General features: G+C 37.8%; 1 protein-coding gene across 3 annotated transcripts in view; it reads left to right on the top strand.

The window, feature by feature from the left end:
* RTCA (RNA 3'-terminal phosphate cyclase) overlaps positions 1–20,505 on the top strand; it is an 84,804-nt gene that overhangs the window by 62,385 nt on the left and 1,914 nt on the right. For all 3 annotated transcript variants that reach the window (XM_040232224.1, XM_040232225.1, XM_040232226.1), the window contains exons 5-10: positions 2,458–2,516; positions 5,156–5,297; positions 5,656–5,780; positions 6,700–6,758; positions 15,700–15,794; positions 18,040–18,144. In XM_040232224.1, the coding sequence (XP_040088158.1) occupies positions 2,458–2,516; positions 5,156–5,297; positions 5,656–5,780; positions 6,700–6,758; positions 15,700–15,794; positions 18,040–18,144 (585 nt within the window). The remainder of the gene's footprint in view (positions 1–2,457; positions 2,517–5,155; positions 5,298–5,655; positions 5,781–6,699; positions 6,759–15,699; positions 15,795–18,039; positions 18,145–20,505) is intronic.

Below are 20,505 nucleotides of genomic sequence, written 5' to 3'. Positions count from 1 at the left end.
TTCCCATGTTCATTGCAACACTATTCATAAAAGCCAAGATGTGGAAACAACCTAAATGTCCATCAACAGATGAAAGAATATAAAAAATGAGGCATACAGAAAACATATTAGAAAAATTTATTTAAAGAAGTAGTGTATGCACACTGTAGGATAGTGTCTGAAGGTCATAGCCACTGGTAAGAGTTTATTTCTTTGAATTTTCTTCAACAGATGTTCTATCTATACATTTACTATTTTTATATATCCATACATATAGCTTTATCCCTATTTGTCTGTCTGGCCCACTACTTGTCCTTGTAAATAAAGTATTATTAGAAATTAAAAAAATGTGTTATATATGTACAATGGATGACTGGCATTAAACAAGAAATTCTAGATTGTGTGACAGCACAGTGGAACCTTGATGATGTTGTGCTATGTGAAATGAGCCAGTCAGATAAAGACAGTTACTGACATGATTCCACTTATATCAGATATCACAAGAAGTTAAGTTATAGACTCAAAAGAATGGAATGGTTACTAGTGGAAGAGGGAGTTAATAATCAACGTGGATAAATTTTCAGTTAAGTAAGATGAATACACTTTAGAGATCTGTTGTACACATTGTAAGTTTTGTCAGCAGTATTATGTTGTACTCTTAAAAATGTGTTGAGAGAGTAAGATCTCAGGTTAAATGTTCTTACCACAATAAATTAAAAAAAAATAACTACCATATTTTGATTATGAATTTTTAGAAAGTAAAATTCAATATTGGCATGCTTATATAACTTGTGGGAGGGAAAGGTGGTATCATCATTTTCCCGTAGGTTTCTTAAGGTGTAGTTATTTACACTAGAACTCACCCTTAGTGTGAGTTTTTTTGATTTCTGATGTATGGTTGTGAACCTGCCACCACGATGATAGAGAATTACTGTAAACAATTCCCGTATCCCTCTTTCTAGTCAGTCCCACCCCCTCTGGCCCTGGCAATCAGTGATCTGTTGTCTCGTAGTTCTGCCTTTTTTCAGAGTGTCATATAAAGGAATAATACTGTATATATAGTCTTTTGAGTCTTTTTTCTTCAGTTATAATAGCATCTGTTTAGGGGGAGGGGAGTGGAGGAGGGATGGATTAGGAGCTTGGGATTAGCAGATACTAATTGTTGTATGTAGAATTGATAAACAACAAGGTTTTACTGTATAGCACAGGGAACTATATCCAATATCCTGTGATATACCGTAGTGGAAAAGAATATGAAAAAGAATGCATATATATATCCATATAATTGAATCACTGCTGTATAATAGGAATTAACACAGCATTGTACTTCAGCTCTACTTCAATAAAATAAATTAAAAAATATATCTGAGAGTTACCCACGTTGCTTGTATCGGCAGTAAAAGCTAGTCTTCTATTATATGGATGTTTGTTTATCTATTCATCAGTTGAAGGACATTTGGACTACTTTCAGTTTTTTGAGGTTACGAGTAAAGTCACTGTAAACACATACAGATTTCTTGTCTAGACATCAGTTTTTGTTTCTCTTGGGTAAATAGCTAGAGAGGATTTGCTCTGTTGTAACAGTGAGTTTATGTCTGACTTTATGAGAAACTACCAAATTGTTTTGGCATCCAAGGTGGCTGCATTGTTTTGTGTTTTCACCAACACTGTAGGGGAGTTGTAGCTCTTCTTCATCCTTTCCAGCGCTTGATATTCTCAGCTTTTAGTTAAATTTTTTTTCCACTTTAATAGATGTTATAGTCTTAAAATTCATTTTGATGGGATATATAGTGAAAATTAATCTATATTCACCTTTCCACTTCAAGGAAATGACCCTAATTAAATATTATAAAATGCAGCAAAAGATAATGTTAAAGATATTAGAGCAGGATGCTATATAATTATTGTTCTATAATATATATAGTTATACAATAATGAAAACTTGGAGAATAGTTAGATAAATTATTCTGGATTGCCATGTAATCATTCAAATCCTTTTTAGGAGGAATATTTTATGATGTTGGGAAATGCTTTTATTTGTAATGTTAATGAGGGAATAAAGGATAAAACATTGTATATGCAGTAAAATTTCAACTGTATAAAAAAATTTGAGAAAACAGAATTGAATGCTTTTCAGCACCCCAGATTTCTTATGGTACGTTATATTAAGATTAGGAAATGGCTTCTGGAGTAAAACTGCAAGGATCAAGAATCCTGAGTTCTGGGGTGGTTTTTTTTTTTTTTTTTTTTCTCATTAGATAGGTTTGCACAGCCCTTATTAGTTAAATGTTAAATTTTTAATTTTAGCTGCGTCTCAGTTATTTTATTTAAAAAATAGAATTAGCCTTCGCATTTTTATATCACTGTTTATCTACTGTGCCTCATTATCACCTCAGTACAGAGCACATTTGTTTACTAAATATACTTGTTGAATAAGCAAATACTGATATTTAAGGTAACAATAAATTGATTTTTCAGGTTTTCAAGCCAATTGTTGAAAAATTTGGTTTCACATTTAATTGTGACATTAAAATAAGGTAAGGTGCTTATTTCTTAACCCTTTGACCTGCTACTTGTGCTGAAAATAGTGGAAAAGTTAGATCCTGGAGAACTGTCTTTTCTGTAATCCTCTTAATACATTTTTTGTAGGAAATAATAATTTATGGCTTAAAACAGTAAACAGCAGGGGTGTGGGTACTTGAAAGCAGATGCATACTATGTTTGATGTTTGTTTTGGCAGAATATTTTTGGAGTGAATGGCTGCACTGAGTGTGGAGTTATCTGTGTCCGGCACAGACTGAATGCCGGACTACTAGAGTGGGGTACTGCAGGATCCTAAAAGGGATTCTCTTCCACAGTGCAACCAGAATTCTTTTCCTAGGAGACACATTGGGCATTCAGGTTATTTCTCTTATAAGGCTTGCCTTCTGCTGCAGAATAACAAGGACACATTTCTTGGTGTGGCATTTAAGTGTTTTGCAGTCTTATTCCAATTTACCTTTTTAGCTATATTCTCCCTCCCCTCCTTTCAGCATACCATGTATTCTAACTACACGATTGCTGCCATTCCCTAAATACACTCTGTACCTTCAGACTCCCCTACCTTTGTTCATGTTTTTCTTCCCCTTCTATCTCTTAAAAATGAAACTTGTAGTTTCTTGTGTGAATTGTCAGTGATTGTGCCTCAGTTGGAATTCATGATTGCACCTCTGTTTTAGTCCTCTTCACAGCCTGACATGTGTTCTAGTTACACGTGAAGCCCCCACCTTACCAGATGGGGAGTTCTTAGTGGATAGAAGTATTGTCATTCTTATCTGTCTGTTCTTAGCATCTTCTAGACAAAGACTAATGTGAGTCAAAATTTTATTCGGAGAAGGCAATGGCAACCCACTCCAGTACTCTTGCCTGGAAAATCCCATGGACGGAGGAGTCTGGTAGGCTGCAGTCCATGGGGTCGCTAAGAGTCGGACACGACTGAGCAACTTCACTTTTCACTTTCATGCATTGGAGAAGGAAATGGCAGCCCACTCCAGTGTTCTTGCCTAGAGAATCCCAGGGATGGGGGAGCCTGGTGGGCTGCCGTCTATGGAGTTGCACAGAGTTGGACATGACTGAAGCGACTTAGCAGCAGTAGCAGCAGCAACAGCAAAATTTTATTAATGGTTCAGCTACTAAATATTCATCATATATTTATTGAGCACCTATAATGTGCCAGACATTGTTTTAGGGCTCTGGAATATAGCAAGAAGAAAATAGACTGAGCTGCTATTATTAAGTAGCTTTTATTCTAAAACAGCACTGGTTGAATAGAACCTTCTTCATTTAGCTGTCCCGGGTCCTAGCTGTGGGATGTGAGATCTTTTAGGTGTGGATGTGGGATTTAGTTCCCCGTCCAAGGACTGAACCCCAGCCCCCTGCATTGAGGGCATGGAGTCTTAGCCACTGGACCACCAGAGAAGTCCCCAGATAGAATTTTCTGCACTAGGAATTGTCCGTGTCTGTCCAGGATGATAATCATTTGCTACATACGACTGTTGAGCACCTGAAATGTGGCTAATTGAACTGGGGAGCTGAGTTTTAAATTTTATTAAATTTAAATAAGAAATTTTCTGGCAGTCCGGTGGTTAGGACTCTGCACTTTAACTGCTGAGGGCACAGTTTCAGTCCTGGATGAGGAACTAAGATCTCCTCAAGCCTTGATATGTGGCAAAGAAAATAAATAAATAATTTTAGCTCATTATTGACCAGGGGGTATTTGTAGAAACCTAACACCTGTGGCTGGCAATTTTTATTTTGGCTGGATAAAAATTAATTTTGTTCTTTTACTAACATTTCGTGGGCTGTTACATTCAGTAGTTACACCTGACACACCTGTGGAGTCTGCCAGTTCTTGTGAAATGTTGTCTGCAATCCACTCTTCTGCAGAAGCAAAGGAGCATTCTCTAGCACCATGAGTTTTATTTTCATTTTCTGTATCAGAATGAATCACTACGATTATTTATTGGCTTTTATCTGGCATTCACATTGTCTGAATCAGAACTATATTCTGAGGAACTATCCTTTTCTGAGACACTAGTGTATATGTCACGTGGACAATCAGAGAAAGTATCTGCATAAAATTTACCAAAACTTTTTTCACTCAAAATTTCATGATATATCATTTTCAAAAATTTTACATTTATAATATTCATAGGTTAGAAACAAAAACTTAATGGAGCAAAGTGTGGATGATAACAATCATCATAAGTTGTATAATGAACCCTTCATCAATTTTAAGCTCTAACAGCTTCACACAGTGGTGTTAATTGTATCACTCTCTAAAATGAATTGATATGCTTCTGGTCAGTACTATTCCGGTAACAAAAGATGGATTAACATATCTCTGGTCAATAATGGGTTAAATAGTCACAGGAACTTGAGTCTTTCTTGCCTGGGAAATCCCATGGACTAAGGAGCCTGGAGGGCTACAGTCCATGGGGTCACAAAGAATTTGACATGACTTAACAAGTAAACAACAACAAGCCCTGAGTCTACCATATGGGAAAGCACAAATCTAAAACATTATTTAGAAATATAAAACATGAATTATATAGTTGGTATTACTCACACGTTATTTTATTGTAAATACTGAGTTTTATTTTTTTGTCATGCAGTCAGTTTATCATACTTTTCACAGGGGCTACTACCCAAAGGGAGGCGGTGAAGTGATTGTCCGAATGTCGCCAGTTAAACAGTTGAGCCCAATAAATTTAACTGACCGTGGCTGTGTGACTAAGATATATGGAAGAGCTTTTGTTGCTGGTGTTTTGCCATTTAAAGTAAGTTGTCTGATTCACTTTACTGTATAAAGTTACACAACATTGCAAATCAACTATACTCCAAAAAAAATTTTTTTTAATAAAATAAGGTATCAAAAAATAAAGTTGTCTAGATGATCTTAGAAGTATGCGTTTGTCTTGATAAGTATTAAATAATCTAAAATTTGAAATTATTGAAAGAATTTTTAAATAAATCTTTTCATTAAAAGTTTTTCTTAAAATTCTGTGCTTACTTTACTCTTTAAAATTGAGTTTTATATGATGCACAGAAAAATTATTAATTCTGTGTCTTTGAAGGCTTGAAAGCAACTGTCAAAATAATTACTAATTTATTCTATTTTTTGTCTTATCAAAATAGGTAGCAAAAGATATGGCGGCAGCAGCCGTAAGATGCATCAGGAAGGAGATTAGGGATCTGTATGTTAACATCCAGCCTGTTCAGGAACCTAAAGACCAAGCTTTTGGCAATGGAAATGGAATAATGTGAGACAATATACTTTTTCCTGGATGTTGGTTGAGGGCACTCTGAAATACTTATCCTATTTTAATTAAATGTTTGTCATTTTTAAATTTGTAGTTTTAAGGCATATTTTTTAAGGGCATTCCTATCTAAAACAACAGTGTGATGAATCATGATAATTTTATTCTGAATTTTTTTCTGAGGATGGTTTACTTTTTACTACACTATAAGAGCCTTTCTGTTTATATAGTGAGCTTAAATGTTTAAGCTCATCAGAAGTTAGCCTTTGAAGATTATCAGATTATCCTATGAGAAATATTACCAGTTGCTTTTCTGTATCTCAAGTGTGAATTCAGTTTACAAGTAAGTATTAGATGTAGCAAAGGTCTACTTAACAAAAGAAATACTGTATATTTTCCCATTAGGAGTTATTGATTGAAGTGCTATAAAAATGCTTTAATATTTTTGAAGAATAAAACTTTCTTTTGTGAATATTTAACTTTTAAACTCTTTTTCATAGCTTCTATTAAGGAGTTTAAATGCATTTTCTTCATATAATACTGTTCTGAAAACTATCGATATAAAAGAAAACCAAACATCTCTGTAGAAAGACATTTACATTTAAGATTATCAGTATACTATGCCTCTGAAATGGTCTCACTTAGTGCTGATGACATGATTTCTGGGAAGACCATTCCTTACCTGTGTGTGAATCAGAATCTGGTGTGACTTCTTGTCAGAAGTGCTAAAAGATACTAATACCTTGATGAAGATGGAGAATGCTAATCATGTTGCTCTCTGTATGAAAAATTTCACTACTGCAATATCCTAGCCAGATCTAATTCTGTGTATTTAACAGTCACTGTTCTCCTGTGTTGTATTTGCATGTAATATTGGACTATTTATAGCATAGATAGTAATACTGTTTTTTCCCTTATACAGCATTATTGCTGAGACATCCACTGGCTGTCTGTTTGCTGGATCATCACTTGGTAAACGAGGTACAGATAAATGAAGGGTACACTGTTCCCAGTTCTAGTGTACAATTCTTTAATCATTCTTTAATTATCTGTCAGGATTAGAATATTATAGAATGATGAATGACAAGTTTAAAAGGATATGGTTCAATTCAGTGCAGGTCAGTCGCTTAGTTGTGTCTGACTCTTTGCGACCCCATGGACTGCAGCATGCCAGGCCTCCCTGTCCATCACCAACTCCCTGAGTTTACTCAAACTCATGAATATTGATGGTGATGCCATCCAACCATCTCATCCTCTGTCATCCCCTTCTCCTCCTGCCTTCAATCTTTCCCAGCGTCAGGGTCTTTTCAGATGAGTCAATTCTTCACATCAGGTGGCCAAACTATTGGAGTTTCAGCTTCAGCATCAGTCCTTCCAATGAACACTCAGGACTGATTTCTTTTAGGATGGACTGGTTAGATCTTACAGTCCAAGGGACTCTCAAGAGTCTTCTCCAACACCAAGTTCAAAAGCATCGATTCTTTGGTGCTCAGCTTTATAGTCCAACTCTCACATCCATACATGACTATTGGAAAAACAATAACCTTGACTAGACAGACCTTTGTTGGCAAAGTAATGTCTCTGCTTTTTAATATGCTGTCTGCTGCTGCTGCTACTAAGTCGCTTCAGTTGTGTCCAACTCTGTGCAACCCCATAGACGGCCTCCTACCAGGCTTCTCTGTCCCTGGGATTCTCCAGGCAAGAACACTGGAGTGGGTTGCCATTTCCTTCTCCAGTACATGAAAGTGAAAAGTGAAAGTGAAGTCGCTCAGTCGTGTCCGACTCTTAGCGACCTCATGGACTGCAGCCTACCAGGCTCCTCTGTCCATGGGATTCTCCAGGCAAGAGTACTGGAGTGGGGTGCCATAATATGCTGTCTATGTTGGTCATAACTTTTCTTCCAAGGAGCAAGCATCTTTTAATTTCATGGCTGCAGTCATCATCTGCAGTGATTTTGGAGCCCAAAAAAATAAAAGACTGATGCTGTTTCTATTGTTTCCTCATCTATTTGCCATGAAGTGATGGGACCAGATGCCATGTTCTTAGTTCTGAATGTTGAGTTTTAAGCCAACTTTTTTACTCTCCTCTTTCACTTTCATCAAGAGGCTCTTTAGTTTTTCTTCACTTTCTGCCATAAGGGTGGTATCATCTGCATATCTGAGGTTATTGATATTTCTCCTGGCAATCTTGATTCCAGCTTGTGCTTCTTCCAGCCCAGCGTTTCTCATGGTGTACTCTGCACATAAGTTAAATAAGCAGGGTGACAATATATAGCCTTGATGGACTCCTTTCCCACTTTTGAACCATCTGTTGTTGCATGTCCAGTTCTAACTGTTGCTTCCTGACCTGCATACAGGTTTCTCAGGAGGTGGGTCAGGTGGTGTGGTATTCCCATCTCTTGAAGAATTTTCCACAGTTTGTTGTGGTCCACACAATCAAAGGCTTTGGCGTAGTCAATAAAAGCAAGGTAGATGTTTTTCTGGAACTCTTTTGCTTTTTTGATGATCCAGCGAATGTTGGCAATTTGCTCTCTGGTTCCTCTGCCTTTTCCTAAACCAGCTTGAACATCTGGAAGTTCACGGTTCACGTATTGTTGAAGCCTGGCGTGGAGAATTTTGAGCATTACTTTACTAGCATGTGAGGTGACTGCAGTTGTGCGATAGTTTGAACATTCCTTGGCATTGCCTTTCTTTGGGATTGGAATGAAAACTGACCTTTTTCAGTCCTGTGGGCACTGCTGAGTTTTCCCAATTTGCTGGCATATTGAGTACAGCCCTTTCACAGCATCATCTTTCAGGATTTGAAATAGCTCAACTGGAATTCCATCACCTCCACAAGCTTTGTTTGTAGTGATGCTTTCTAAGGCCCACTTGACCTCGCATTCCAGGATATCTGGCTCTAGGTTGGTGATCACACCATTGTGATTATCTGGGTCATGAGGATCTTTTTTGTACAGTTCTTCTGTGTATTCTTGCCACCTCTTCTTAATATCTTCTGCTTCTGTTAGGTCCATACCATTTCTGTCCTTTATTGAGCCCATCTTTGCATGAAATCTTCCCTTGGTATCTTCTAATTTTCTTGAAGAGATCTCTAGACTTGACCATTCTATTGTTTTCTTCTATTTCTTTGCCTTGATTGCTGTGAAAGGTTTTCTTATCTCTCCTTGCTATTGTTTGGAACTCTGCATTCAAGTGGGTATATCTTTCCTTTTCTCCTTTGCTTTTCGCTTCTCTTCTTTTCACAGCTATTTGTAAGGCCTCCTCAGACAACCATTTTGCCTTTTTGCATTTCTTTTCTTTGTGGATGGTCTTGATCCCTGCCTCCTGTACAATGTCATGAATCCCTGTCCATAGTTTTTCAGGCACTCTGGATGTGGTTAACTGGTTCTGTTTTAGAGTCAGTTAAATTTTAAGTCTTTCCTCTAGCTTTATACTTTGAAAATTTTCAGTCTTACTGAGAAAAGTTGAATGATTAGTGAATGTCTGTACACTGCTTTCCTAGATACACTGGTTATGAACATTTAGCTGCATGTTGTGTATTTCTGAGCCATGTCTGTGAAAGGTTGCAGGTACCCAGTATCCCCGCTAAATACTGCAGTGTGTTCATCCAAAGAATAATACTTGCATCAACACATATCACTTTTTTTTTTTAATTGTTTGACTGTGCTGTGCTGCGTGTGGGAATCTGAGTTTCCTGAGCCAGGGGTTCAGCCTGCACCCCTTGCTTTGGAAGTGCAAAGTCTTAACCACTGGACCTCCAGGGAAATCCCACATTACCATTTTTATACCTAAAGAATCTGTCTGTTATATTTAGATGCAACCAGTTGCCTCCAAAATATTCTTTAGAGCAATTTGAGATGTTTTGTTTTGCTTGTTTTTGAGCACACACAGCATTGGTTATCATATCTGTTTAGTGTCTTTTTTAACTGCAGAGTGGTTTCTTTGCCTTTTTTTTTTCCCCTTTCATGATATTTACATTTTGAAAACTAATTTCTTATAGGATTTTCCATTATGTGAATTTATCTGATTATCTCATGGTTAGATTTATTCAGGTTAAACATTTTTAGTAAGACTCTTGCACAGGTGATTTTGTGTATATTCTGTTCTATCACATCAGTGAATAAGTGAGTGCTCAGTCATGTCAGACTCTTTGTGACCCCATAGACTCCTCTGTCCATGGAATTTTCCAGGCAAGAATACTAGAGTGGGTTGCCATTTCTTCCTCCTGGGGATCTTCCCAACCCAGGGATCCAACTCATGTCTCCTGGGTCTCCTGCCTTGTGGGCAGTTTCTTTACAGCTGAGTCATTAGGTCACATCAAGGTGCACATAATGTCAGCCTGTCCTTTATCAGTAAAGCGGACTGTGGTCACTTGTTATGGTGGTGTCCTCCAGGTCTGTCTGCTGCAAAGGTTTCTCCCTTTCTTCCTCCCATCCTCCTTTTCATTGTTTCGCCACTACAGTGAAATCGTGGAGTCTTAGCCCCCCTGGACCACCAGGGAATTTCCCCCTTTCTCTTTGTATTATAATTCATAAATACTTTGGGATAATACTTTGAGACTATCTCATTATTCTGTATCAATACAACTTTACAGCTTTCCTCCAGGTGGCTTTAAGATCTGATGGTTCTTCCCTGCCTCTGTTATTACAGTGTTGATTTCAAAATACTGAGTGTTTCAGTGAAAGGGGAATTTCTGTAGTATTTGGCATATTTGGGAGAGGAGATGCATGTATGCATCTGTTAGTATTTAAAGTTACTTTCGCTATTATATGTGTGTGTGTGTGTGTGTTCTGTCGCTCAGTTGTGTCTGACTCTTTGCGACCTCATGGACTGTAGCCCACCAGGCTCCTCTGTCCATCAAGATTTCCCAGGCAGGAATACCGGGGTAGGTTGACATTTCCTTCTATTAATAGTTGAACTCCTCACTATTTGTGTGGTAGTTGATTGCTTTCTTCCTACTTGATAACATCTTTAAAACATGCTTACACTCATGCCATTTAACTACATTATTACTGCTGAATACACAAATTCAGGTAATTTTAATCTGCTCAGTTGGTAGATCTAGACAGTACTTGGGTGTCACATTTAACCAGTGTAATAGAATAGGTAAAATCAACGTATTCGGTTGATCAGATATAAATGAATTGTTTAAAACTGTGCTATTCAGTGTGTGGTTGGCGGACAGGTAGCATATCAGCATCATCTGGGAGTTTGCTGGAAATACTAGTTCTGGGGCCCACCTCATCTGTATGAAACCAGAACTCTTTGGGGCCCAAAAATCTGTTTGAATAAGCTAAGGTATAATAAAATTTGAGAAATAGTGATCAAGACTATATATGTAGTGTATATTCATTACTTGTTAGGTGCAGTGAGGAATCAACATGGATGGTGAGGTATTATATGCAGTATCTTTAACAGTCTTAAGAGGGCAAAGATAATGCAGAATATAAAACAGAGACTAAGAGCCCATATGTCAGAAATTGTACCATGTTTGGCAGGCACTGAGTGAAATGTGAGTTCAGTTTGTATTATCCTTGAGTATCAAGACCTGCTAGGTACTATAAATGAAGGATTCAAAGTGAGAACCACCATTTCTGCTGCCTGGCTTAGTTTGGCAGAGGAGACAGACCAGTGCTGTGATTGTTCTATCTCCAGGGCACCTAGGAACACAGGAGAAGAACAGCTAATTCTTTGGGGACTGATTGATCCCAGATCTATTTTGTGCTGTTCAGTGATCCTCCAGTGAGTTCTATAGAGAAGTAGAAGTTAGCCAGATAGAAAAGTGAGAGCTGGAACTTCCCTGGTGGTCCAGTGGATAAGACTCAATGCTTCCACTGTGGGGGGCATGAGTTCAATTATGAGTTTGATCCCTGGTTGGGAACCAAGATCGCTCATGCTATGTGGAGTGGCCAAAAAAAAAGGCTGGGGAGAGCTAAAGAAGAGGACAAAGGAAAGGGCTGGTGTTGTTTGGGCAACTACAGACATAAGTGATGAGTAGAGGATCTGGGACAGGGAGGAACAGAGATGAGATTAGAGAGGTCAAGATTTTGAAGAGTTTTATAGATCTTAAGGAGTTTGGGTTTCATCCTGAAAACAGATAATTTAAGGAGGGATATAAGACCAGGTCTTTGGAAAGTAAGTAGCTGTGTATCGGATTAGAGGGAAAATAGTAGAGGCAGGAAGACAAGTCTGTTATATCAGTTCAGATCAGAGATGATGAGGGCCTACACCAAGGAATGCAATGACTGAGGCTAGAGAGATGAGTACTGATATAAGGGTATTTAGGAGGGTGAGTAGACTGGTGATCAGCTGGATTTGGAAGGTGAGGGAGGCAGTGAAATGACCTTCATTTCTAGCTTGTGTTCCTGGAAACTTATAACTTTGTGAATATGGGAGGTAGAGAGTTAGTTTGCCAGTGTAGATGATAGTTTTAGATATGTTGCATTGATATCATAAAGGGATCGTTGCTCTGTTATCAGCAATACTTGGAATTAACTCTTCTACCAGCCCAGAAAAATTTTCTTTCCTAATATTTCATCAACATTTTTAAATTTTGTCATATGAGGTAGTTTTGGACAACACGCATCTAGAACGCACAGTTGTTTTTAGACTTACAGTGGTGGGAGGGATATCCGAAGATAGAGTTGCTTACTTGCTGAAGTTGCCTAACTCCTCCTGGTGCCTGCCCTTGTTTCCAATCAGGCACTCAAGTCAAAGGGGATGTAACTAGCAAATGCAGAGGTACCTTGGGGTCTTCTCTCTTAGTGTGTCTGCTCAGTAGCTTCAGTCACGTCCACTCTTTGTGACCCTGTGGACTGTAACCCACTAGGCTCCTATGTCTGTGGGATTCTCTAGGCAAGAATACTGGAGAGGGTTTCCATACCCCCTCCAGAGGGTATTCCCAACCCAGGGATCAAACCTGCATATCCTGTACTGCAGAAGGATTCCTTACCCACTGAGCTACCTGGTGGTGGTGGTTTAGTTGCTGAGTCGTGTCTGACTCTTGCGATCCCATGGACTGTAGACTGCCAGGCTCCTCTGTCCATGGGATTCTCTAGGGGAGAATACTGGAGTGGGTTGCCATTCCCTTCTCCAGAGCCACCTGGTAGGTGGTCGATATATTAAGGGTCTCAAAGGGATGTCATGGCTCCCAATATCCAGATCTCTTTATTTCTGATTTAAATTAACTAGAAAATTACTAGACTCTGAATCTTAATGTTTAAGCATTATAATCAGAAGCAACACTGTCTGGTTGTCCACACCACCATATGTATTACAAACAATAAGTTGTAACAAATCATATTTTTGTCCTTGTCTCAGTTACTAAAACTATTTTGATCTTAGTTTATCTATTGAGTGAGAGAATTAGTCTGAAGAATCTCTGAAATCCTTCCAGCTATAACATTCTTTAATCCTGTTGCAAAGGTGAGATTTGAGAGTTTTTTTTTTTAATGTTAGCAATTTTAGATAGAGGCAGTGTATTATAACAGAGCACTAAATCAAGAGCAAGAAAACCTAAGTTGTTCCTACGTCTGCAATTATGTTACATGGTGACTCTTAACGCTTTCCTTAACTGAAAAATGAGATCAGACCATTATCTACATGCAAGAATTGTTCCCACATTTATTTAATTGTAATATGGACAGAATATATGTTTTCACATTGTTGAATATCTGTGTGATGTGTTGAGCACTCATCTTTCAGTTCTGTACTTTACTATGGGGCAAATCAATCTGCTAAGATGAATTATACCTCTGGCTTATCAATCTTGTTTCTTATGTATGGACACTACTAGCTTATGGTAAGCACTTTCTTTTCCTCCTTCAGTATGTGTAGTAATTCAGAGCATGTCTCTGATGCTGTAATCAGTACTTTGGCTTTCTCTGTTCAGTTTTGTCCTTTTAATAAGCTAGAAGAAACCTCAAATCATTGAATATCTTTTTAATTTGTTATAAGCTGTCAAAATTGAGGCCATTTTAATAAACGTCTAAAATGCCAGAAGAGTATTTGTCAGAAAAACCTTAGGTTTTCCAAAGAAATTAGGATTTTGCTCTTTTATTTAGAACACGGTACTAATAAAAAAAAATTATCATATTTACTTCATTTTGTTCAGTTAACATAGACTGCTACTAATAGCTGGTAATGTTGTAGGTCCATTCATACCATTATTCACTGTCAAGGCAGCTGGGTAGGAAGGAATGTGAATGGCTCTGAGAAATAGTTTGCCACTTGGCAGAGAAACCTTGAGAAACCTTAGTGCAACTACTGTTCTCTAATACTACAAAGCCAGGAATTGCTTCCTTCTTTTCATACTCCATGGAAATTTTAGCTGTTCTTCAAGGACTCAAGTCCTTTAAGTCCTTTCATGCTTCACGAAACATTCTCAAATTATTCTGGAACTTATAATTTCTTTTTCTAAACTCTCATTGGATATATAGTTTATACCATAAGCTTAGCACTTACCTCTACTTTTTTGGTACCTCCTTAGCGAAGGAACCAGTTTGTGTCACTTAGTATGGTACATACATAGTATCATGTGTGTTACCAGTAGTAACTATTCTTATTAATAGCTTATTATGAACTAGTCTTGAAATGAGAAGCTTTATAAATATTATCTCTGGTTTTAACTTTGCAACTTTGCAACTAAGGTATTATCATCTCTATTTACATCTAGAAGAAGATATGAAAGAGGCAGAGTCGTTTACCAGAAAGTCAAGATTCATACATGTTCCAAACCATTTCATTCAGTCATGTAAATGATTGATTAATGTTATAAAGGTAGTTTAATGTATTACATTGTTATAATGACTTCTGTAAGGGAAAAAATGGTTAAAATTTGATTTCTATTTTCTGGGACGTTTTATCAAAACATGTATATAGTTAGGTGAATTTCCAAATATAAAATAAAAATGAACCACATTCTCATTTTTCAAAAGCCATTTTCATTTGCAGCCAAGGGTTAATTTTATTCTTGTTGCTTAGTTGCTAAGTTGTGTCAGACTCTTTTGTGACCCCATGGACTGTAGCCCACCAAACTCCTCTGTTCATAAGATTTCCCAAGAAAGAATACTGGAGTGGGTTGCCATTTCCTTCTCCAGGGGATCTGCCCAGCCCAGGGTTCAAATCCACGTCTCCTGCACTGGCAGGTGGATTCTTTACCACTGAGCCACCAAGGAAGCCCATAGGGTTCTTTTAGTTTAAAGTAAATAAAAAGAATCATCTGACATCCCACTACATTTGATGGATTTATTTTGTATTTAGCATTGTACCAAATATTTGTGGTATGTGTAGAGAAGCAGGAAGTAGAACAATGGAATACATATTCTTATTTTTAAAATAAGGTAATACCAGGGAATTCCCTGGCAGTCCAGTGGTTAGAACTTCCAGGGCCTGTGTTCCATCCCTGGTCAAGGAACTAGGGTCCTACAAGCTGTCAGTGCTGCTAAGAAACAAGGTAGTACTTGTTCAAATCTTAAAAGAATAAAACTTTGTTTATATAACCTGAGAATCTTTATCTGTTCTTCCTCAGGTGAAAATTATCTGAACTTTTAAAAAATCCTTTAATTCTAATAGAATTGTCTGCAGACTAATTGTAATATATATGAATTGTGAATTTAAAACTTTGAAATCAAGGCATAGTATTATAGAGTATTATAGGGTGTCATATAAATTGATTTTATAATTAGTACTTCTTAACAGGGCCAAAGGCTGTTCTCCTTCCCTACCCCCCTCACTGGTCTATTTATTAAAGTATTTGCATATGCTTAGCTCTCAGAAGATTCAGTACATGAAGATCTTATCCTAAAAGTTGCAATGGGTGAGTTCAGAGGCCTAAAAGATGTCATGCCAGTGCCAACTGGGATATGTTAAACTTTTTGTCTCTTAGTAGTTAAATTTTTTTTTTTATATTGTGCCTGTTGTAGGTGTTAATGCAGACAAGGTTGGAATTGAAGCTGCTGAAATGCTGCTAGCAAATCTTAGACATGGTGGTGCTGTGGATGAGTATCTGCAAGACCAGGTAATGACACTTCAGGATAAAAACTCGTAGCCTGTTAGATTTGAATATTGGGCAGTTAGATTGAATATAGATTTTAGTCATTGACTTTCAGTCCATTTTAAAAGTATTATTCTGGAATTTATATACCACAAATTTGAGTTTTCATCTTACTCAACCTGGCTATAGCATTGGGCACACCGAGCACTCCTTTGTTCTTGAAATACTTTCTTCACTTGATTTCTGAAATACTGTTATCTTTCTGTATTGCTAGCCATACATTCTAGTCCCTTTGCTAGTTTATTATTATTGTTGTTTGCCTCTTCTCAACTTCTAAATTTTGGAGAGCCCTTGTGCTTAAGCTCACACCTCTTTTGTTTACCTGTACTTAGTCTCTCGATTGTTTTTTCCAGTCTCACGGCCCGAGTACCGTCCGTATGCTGATGATAGCTTCTAAATTTATATCAATGGCCCAGACCTTTCTCCTTAGCTCCATGTCCATTATACCCCTTACGTCTGTCAGCGTCTCCACTTGGATATGTCACACCTCTCAAACTTAACACACCTACTCACATTAAGAAATGCTAATGAATATTTCCAAGTACAGTCTTTTTATGGTCCACTGTCTTGATAGGTTTTCCTTTCTACCAATTTTTACCCTTAATCACAATCAGATGTCTCTGCTTAGAAAAGTATTCTTCAAGGTTTTTTGACCAGTTTTCTTAAGACAGTTTTCCTATTTCTAGTCTCTTCCTTCTTACTATTCTACAGTCTAGTAATTCTGTATTAGTGTATTCGTTTACCTGTTAAAATGTTGTAATTTTAGAACTTTTAAAGAAACTTGTCAGTTTATATATACTAGCTTGCAGGGACAAGTGGTCTGATAAAATGTATTAATTTTCAACTCTGTATTCTTAAACATTAAGTTTATAAACTTACTAAGCGTTTTTGTGCTATTCCAGACTTTTGGTGACCCAGGTTTTCTACCATCTCAGGATTTTTGTAACCCTAAAGAAACGGAAGTTCTTTTTTAGACTAGGAATAAAGAGTTACAGCGTGAAGTGGTGATGTGCATGTGTGCTAAGTCACTTCACTCAGGTCCAACTCTGCGTGACCCTATGGACTGTAGACCCCTGCAGCTCCTCTGTCTATGGGATTCTCCAGACAAAGAGACTGCAACGGGTTGCTGTGTCCTCCTCCAAGGGGTCTCCTCGACTCAGGGATCGAACCTACGCCTCTTATGTCTCCTGCATTATCAGGCAGGTTCTTTATCACTTAGAGCCATGTATGACCCAGCAATCCCACTACTGGGCATATACCCTGAAAGAAAGTGAAAGTGAAGTTGCTCAGTTGTATCCGACTCTTTGTGACCCCATGGACTGTAGCCTGTCAGGCTCCTCAGTCCATGGAATTTTCCAGGCAAGAGTACTGGAGTGAGTTGCCATTTCCTTCTCCACGGGATCTTACCGACCCAGGGATCGAACCTGGGTCTCCCGCTTTGCGGGCAGATGCTTTACCATCTGAGAAAACCATAATTGAAAAAGACACATATACCCCAGTGTTCATGGCAGCACTATTTACAGTAGCTAGGACATGGAAGCAACTTAGATGTTCATTGACAGATGAATGGATAAACAAAGTGTGGTGTGTGTACATAAACACACACCACACACACTGAACTATTACTCAGCCAGGAAAAGGAATGCGTTTGAGTCTCTTCTGATGAGGATGAACCTGGAGCATGTTAAAGGGTGAAGTAAGTCAGAAAGAGAAAAACAAATATTGTATATTAATGCATATGTATGGAGTCTAGAAGGCTGGTACTGATGAACCTATTTAAATTCAGGGCAGCAGTGGAGACACAAGAGAACAGATTTACAGACACAGTTGGGAAGGAGACGGTGGGACAAATTGGGAGAGTAGCATTGAAACATACTTTACCATATGTAAAATGAATAGCCAGGGGGAGTTTGCTGTGTGACTCAGGCAGCTCAAACCTCATGCTGTGTGACAACCTAGACGGGTGGGATTGGGTGGGAGGTGGGAGGGAGGTTCAAGAAAGAGGATGTGTGTATATGTATGGTTGATTCATGTTGATGCATGCAGAAACCAACACTATTGTAAAGCAGTTATCCTCCAATTAAAAAATAAACTTTTTTAGCTATTTTGATATCTAGTATTATTTTCGTACGGAAAGCAGTAGACTTTTAACTCTAAGTATAAGTAAATGTGTGAGAGTTTCCTTCTTTGTGTTTTTCTTTTTTAATAGCTGATCATTTTTATGGCGTTAGCCAGTGGAATTTCCAGAATAAAAACAGGACCAGTTACACTCCACACCCAAACAGCTATACATTTTGCTGAGCAACTAGCAAAGGTGAGTATTCCATCAGAAAGAGTGATTGATCTTTATTATGGCCAATTTGGAGTCAAATTTTAATAAACAGAAAACTTCAGTAGTAATTGTAGTTGCTGTCATTCAGTGAATATGTCCTGTGTGGTAGATACTGAACTCACTCAGCAGTGAAGCTGAATCATCTTACTCTGCATGACCATTGTGGGTGGCTATTTATTATTAATCTCATTTTATTTATGAGTCATGTGAGGCAGAGGGATTAAATTAATTGCTGAAGACCAGATAGTTTCTTAGGGGCAGGACTGAACTTTGAGCAAACCCGGGAGAGCATCCATTAAAGCCCATATGTGGTAGGTACTGCCTTACAGTAAGTGAAGGCATTTTAATGGGAACTATAAGATCAAATCACAAGGGGGAGAAATATCAATACCCTCAGATATGCAGATGACACCACCCTTATGGCAGAAAGTGAAGAGGAACTAAAAAGCCTCTTGATGAAAGTGAAAAGGAGAGTGAAAAAGTTGGCTTAAAGCTCAACATTCAGAAAACGAAGATCATGGCATCTGGTCCCATCACTTCATGGGAAATAGATGGGGTAACAAAGGAAACAGTGTCAGACTTTATTTTTGGGGCTCCAAAATCACTGCAGATGGTGACTGCAGCCATGAAATTAAAAGACACTTACTCCTTGGAAGAAAAGTTATGACCAACCTAGATAGCATATTCAAAAGCAGAGACATTATTTTGCCGACTAAGGTCCGTCTAGTCAAGGCTATGGTTTTTCCAGTAGTCATGTATGGATGTGAGAGTTGGACTGTGAAGAAGGCTGAGTGCCGAATAATTGATGCTTTTGAACTGTGGTGTTGGAGAAGACTCTTGAGAATCCCTTGGACTGCAAGGAGATCCAACCAGTCCATTCTGAAGGAGATCAGCCCTGGGATTTCTTTGGAAGGAATGATACTAAAGCTGAAACTCTAGTACTTTGGCCACCTCATGCAAAGAGTTGACTCATTGGAAAAGACTTCGATGCTGGGAAGGATTGGGGGCAGGAGGAGAAAGGGACAACCGAGGATGAGATGGCTGGATGGCATCACAGACTCGATGGACGTGAGTCTGAGTGAATCTGGGAGTTGGTGATGAACAGGGAGGCCTGGTGTGCTGCAATTCATGGGGTTGCAAAGAGTCGGACACGACTGAGCAACTGAACTGAACTGAAACTTAAATTATATAAAAATTTTATATATTTTATTTCCTTGTGATTTTATTTTGGTAGAATAGAATATTTGCTGAAATTCTAACGTTTTACCAGTCCTTTCAACTTTGGAAGAGTAGCTGTATATATATGTTAATGTATTTTCAAGTTTGGCCATACAGTGTGGTTTGCAGAATCTTAGTTCCCTGACCAGGCATCTAGCCTGGTCTTTAGCAGTGAAAGCGCCAAGTCCTAACCACTGGACTGCCAGGGAATTCCCTAGATGTATAATTTTTAGTGAAAAAGAACTTAACATGAATAATCTCATATTCATTCCTTGTTTAACAGGATTCTTAAATGACATGTGTATTTCATCTGAAACTAACTTCTTTATAGAAAGTTTAGAAAATAGAGGAAAAATCCTGTCCCTAACTCCCCTTTGCCAGTAGGACCACTGTTGACATTTAGGTATTTTCCTCCTCTTAAAATTGTTTCTCTATTCTTTTTTTTAACAGCTAACGCATACAGCATCATTTCATTCCTTTTTCAGTGATGTGTGACATATTTCTATTTTACTACACTTTTTTTTTTTAATTTTTTTTTACTACAGTCTTTATAATATAATTTTATAAAGTAATACAAAATTTATAACTCAGAATTTTATGAAGGAACATGTTGACCTTAAGCATTTTAAAAGGTTACAAAAATAATGTACGTAGTAATAAGAAATGAAACATAACAAAGGTGTACCAAGCAAAAAACCACTGTTACCCTACTCTTCACATTTTATTTGTATGATTCTTAATATGTACCTTTTTTGTTATTAGACAGGATAGGTAGAGTTTGATTAAATTGTGGGAAAAGGCCAAATAGGAGGCAAAGCAAATTATATTTGATTCAAAAGATAATTAACCGTATTTTTTATTATTCTACTTATGCTTTATTTTGTAACTGTTATTAGTCTGTCTCCCCGTGTAGACTGTGATCTTCTTGATTGCAGAGACAAGGGTATATTCATTTTTTCTACAGTACTTTGCACATAGTAGACACTCATATGTTATTTGAACTGAATGCACAGTGGAAAGTGCCATGAACTGGATTTTTTTGCTCTGGTTTCTCGGTCAGCATTGTTGTGTTGTAACTCAGTGACCTGGGGCAAGCTGCTTCATCATTCTGTGTCTCAGTGCAGG

This window comes from Oryx dammah, unplaced genomic scaffold, assembly GCF_014754425.2.
Source record: "Oryx dammah isolate SB20612 unplaced genomic scaffold, SCBI_Odam_1.1 HiC_scaffold_28, whole genome shotgun sequence".
Taxonomy (NCBI): Eukaryota; Metazoa; Chordata; class Mammalia; order Artiodactyla; family Bovidae; genus Oryx; species Oryx dammah.
The sequence above is the reverse complement of the archived record's forward strand: the minus strand, read 5'-3'. Positions and strand labels throughout refer to the sequence as shown.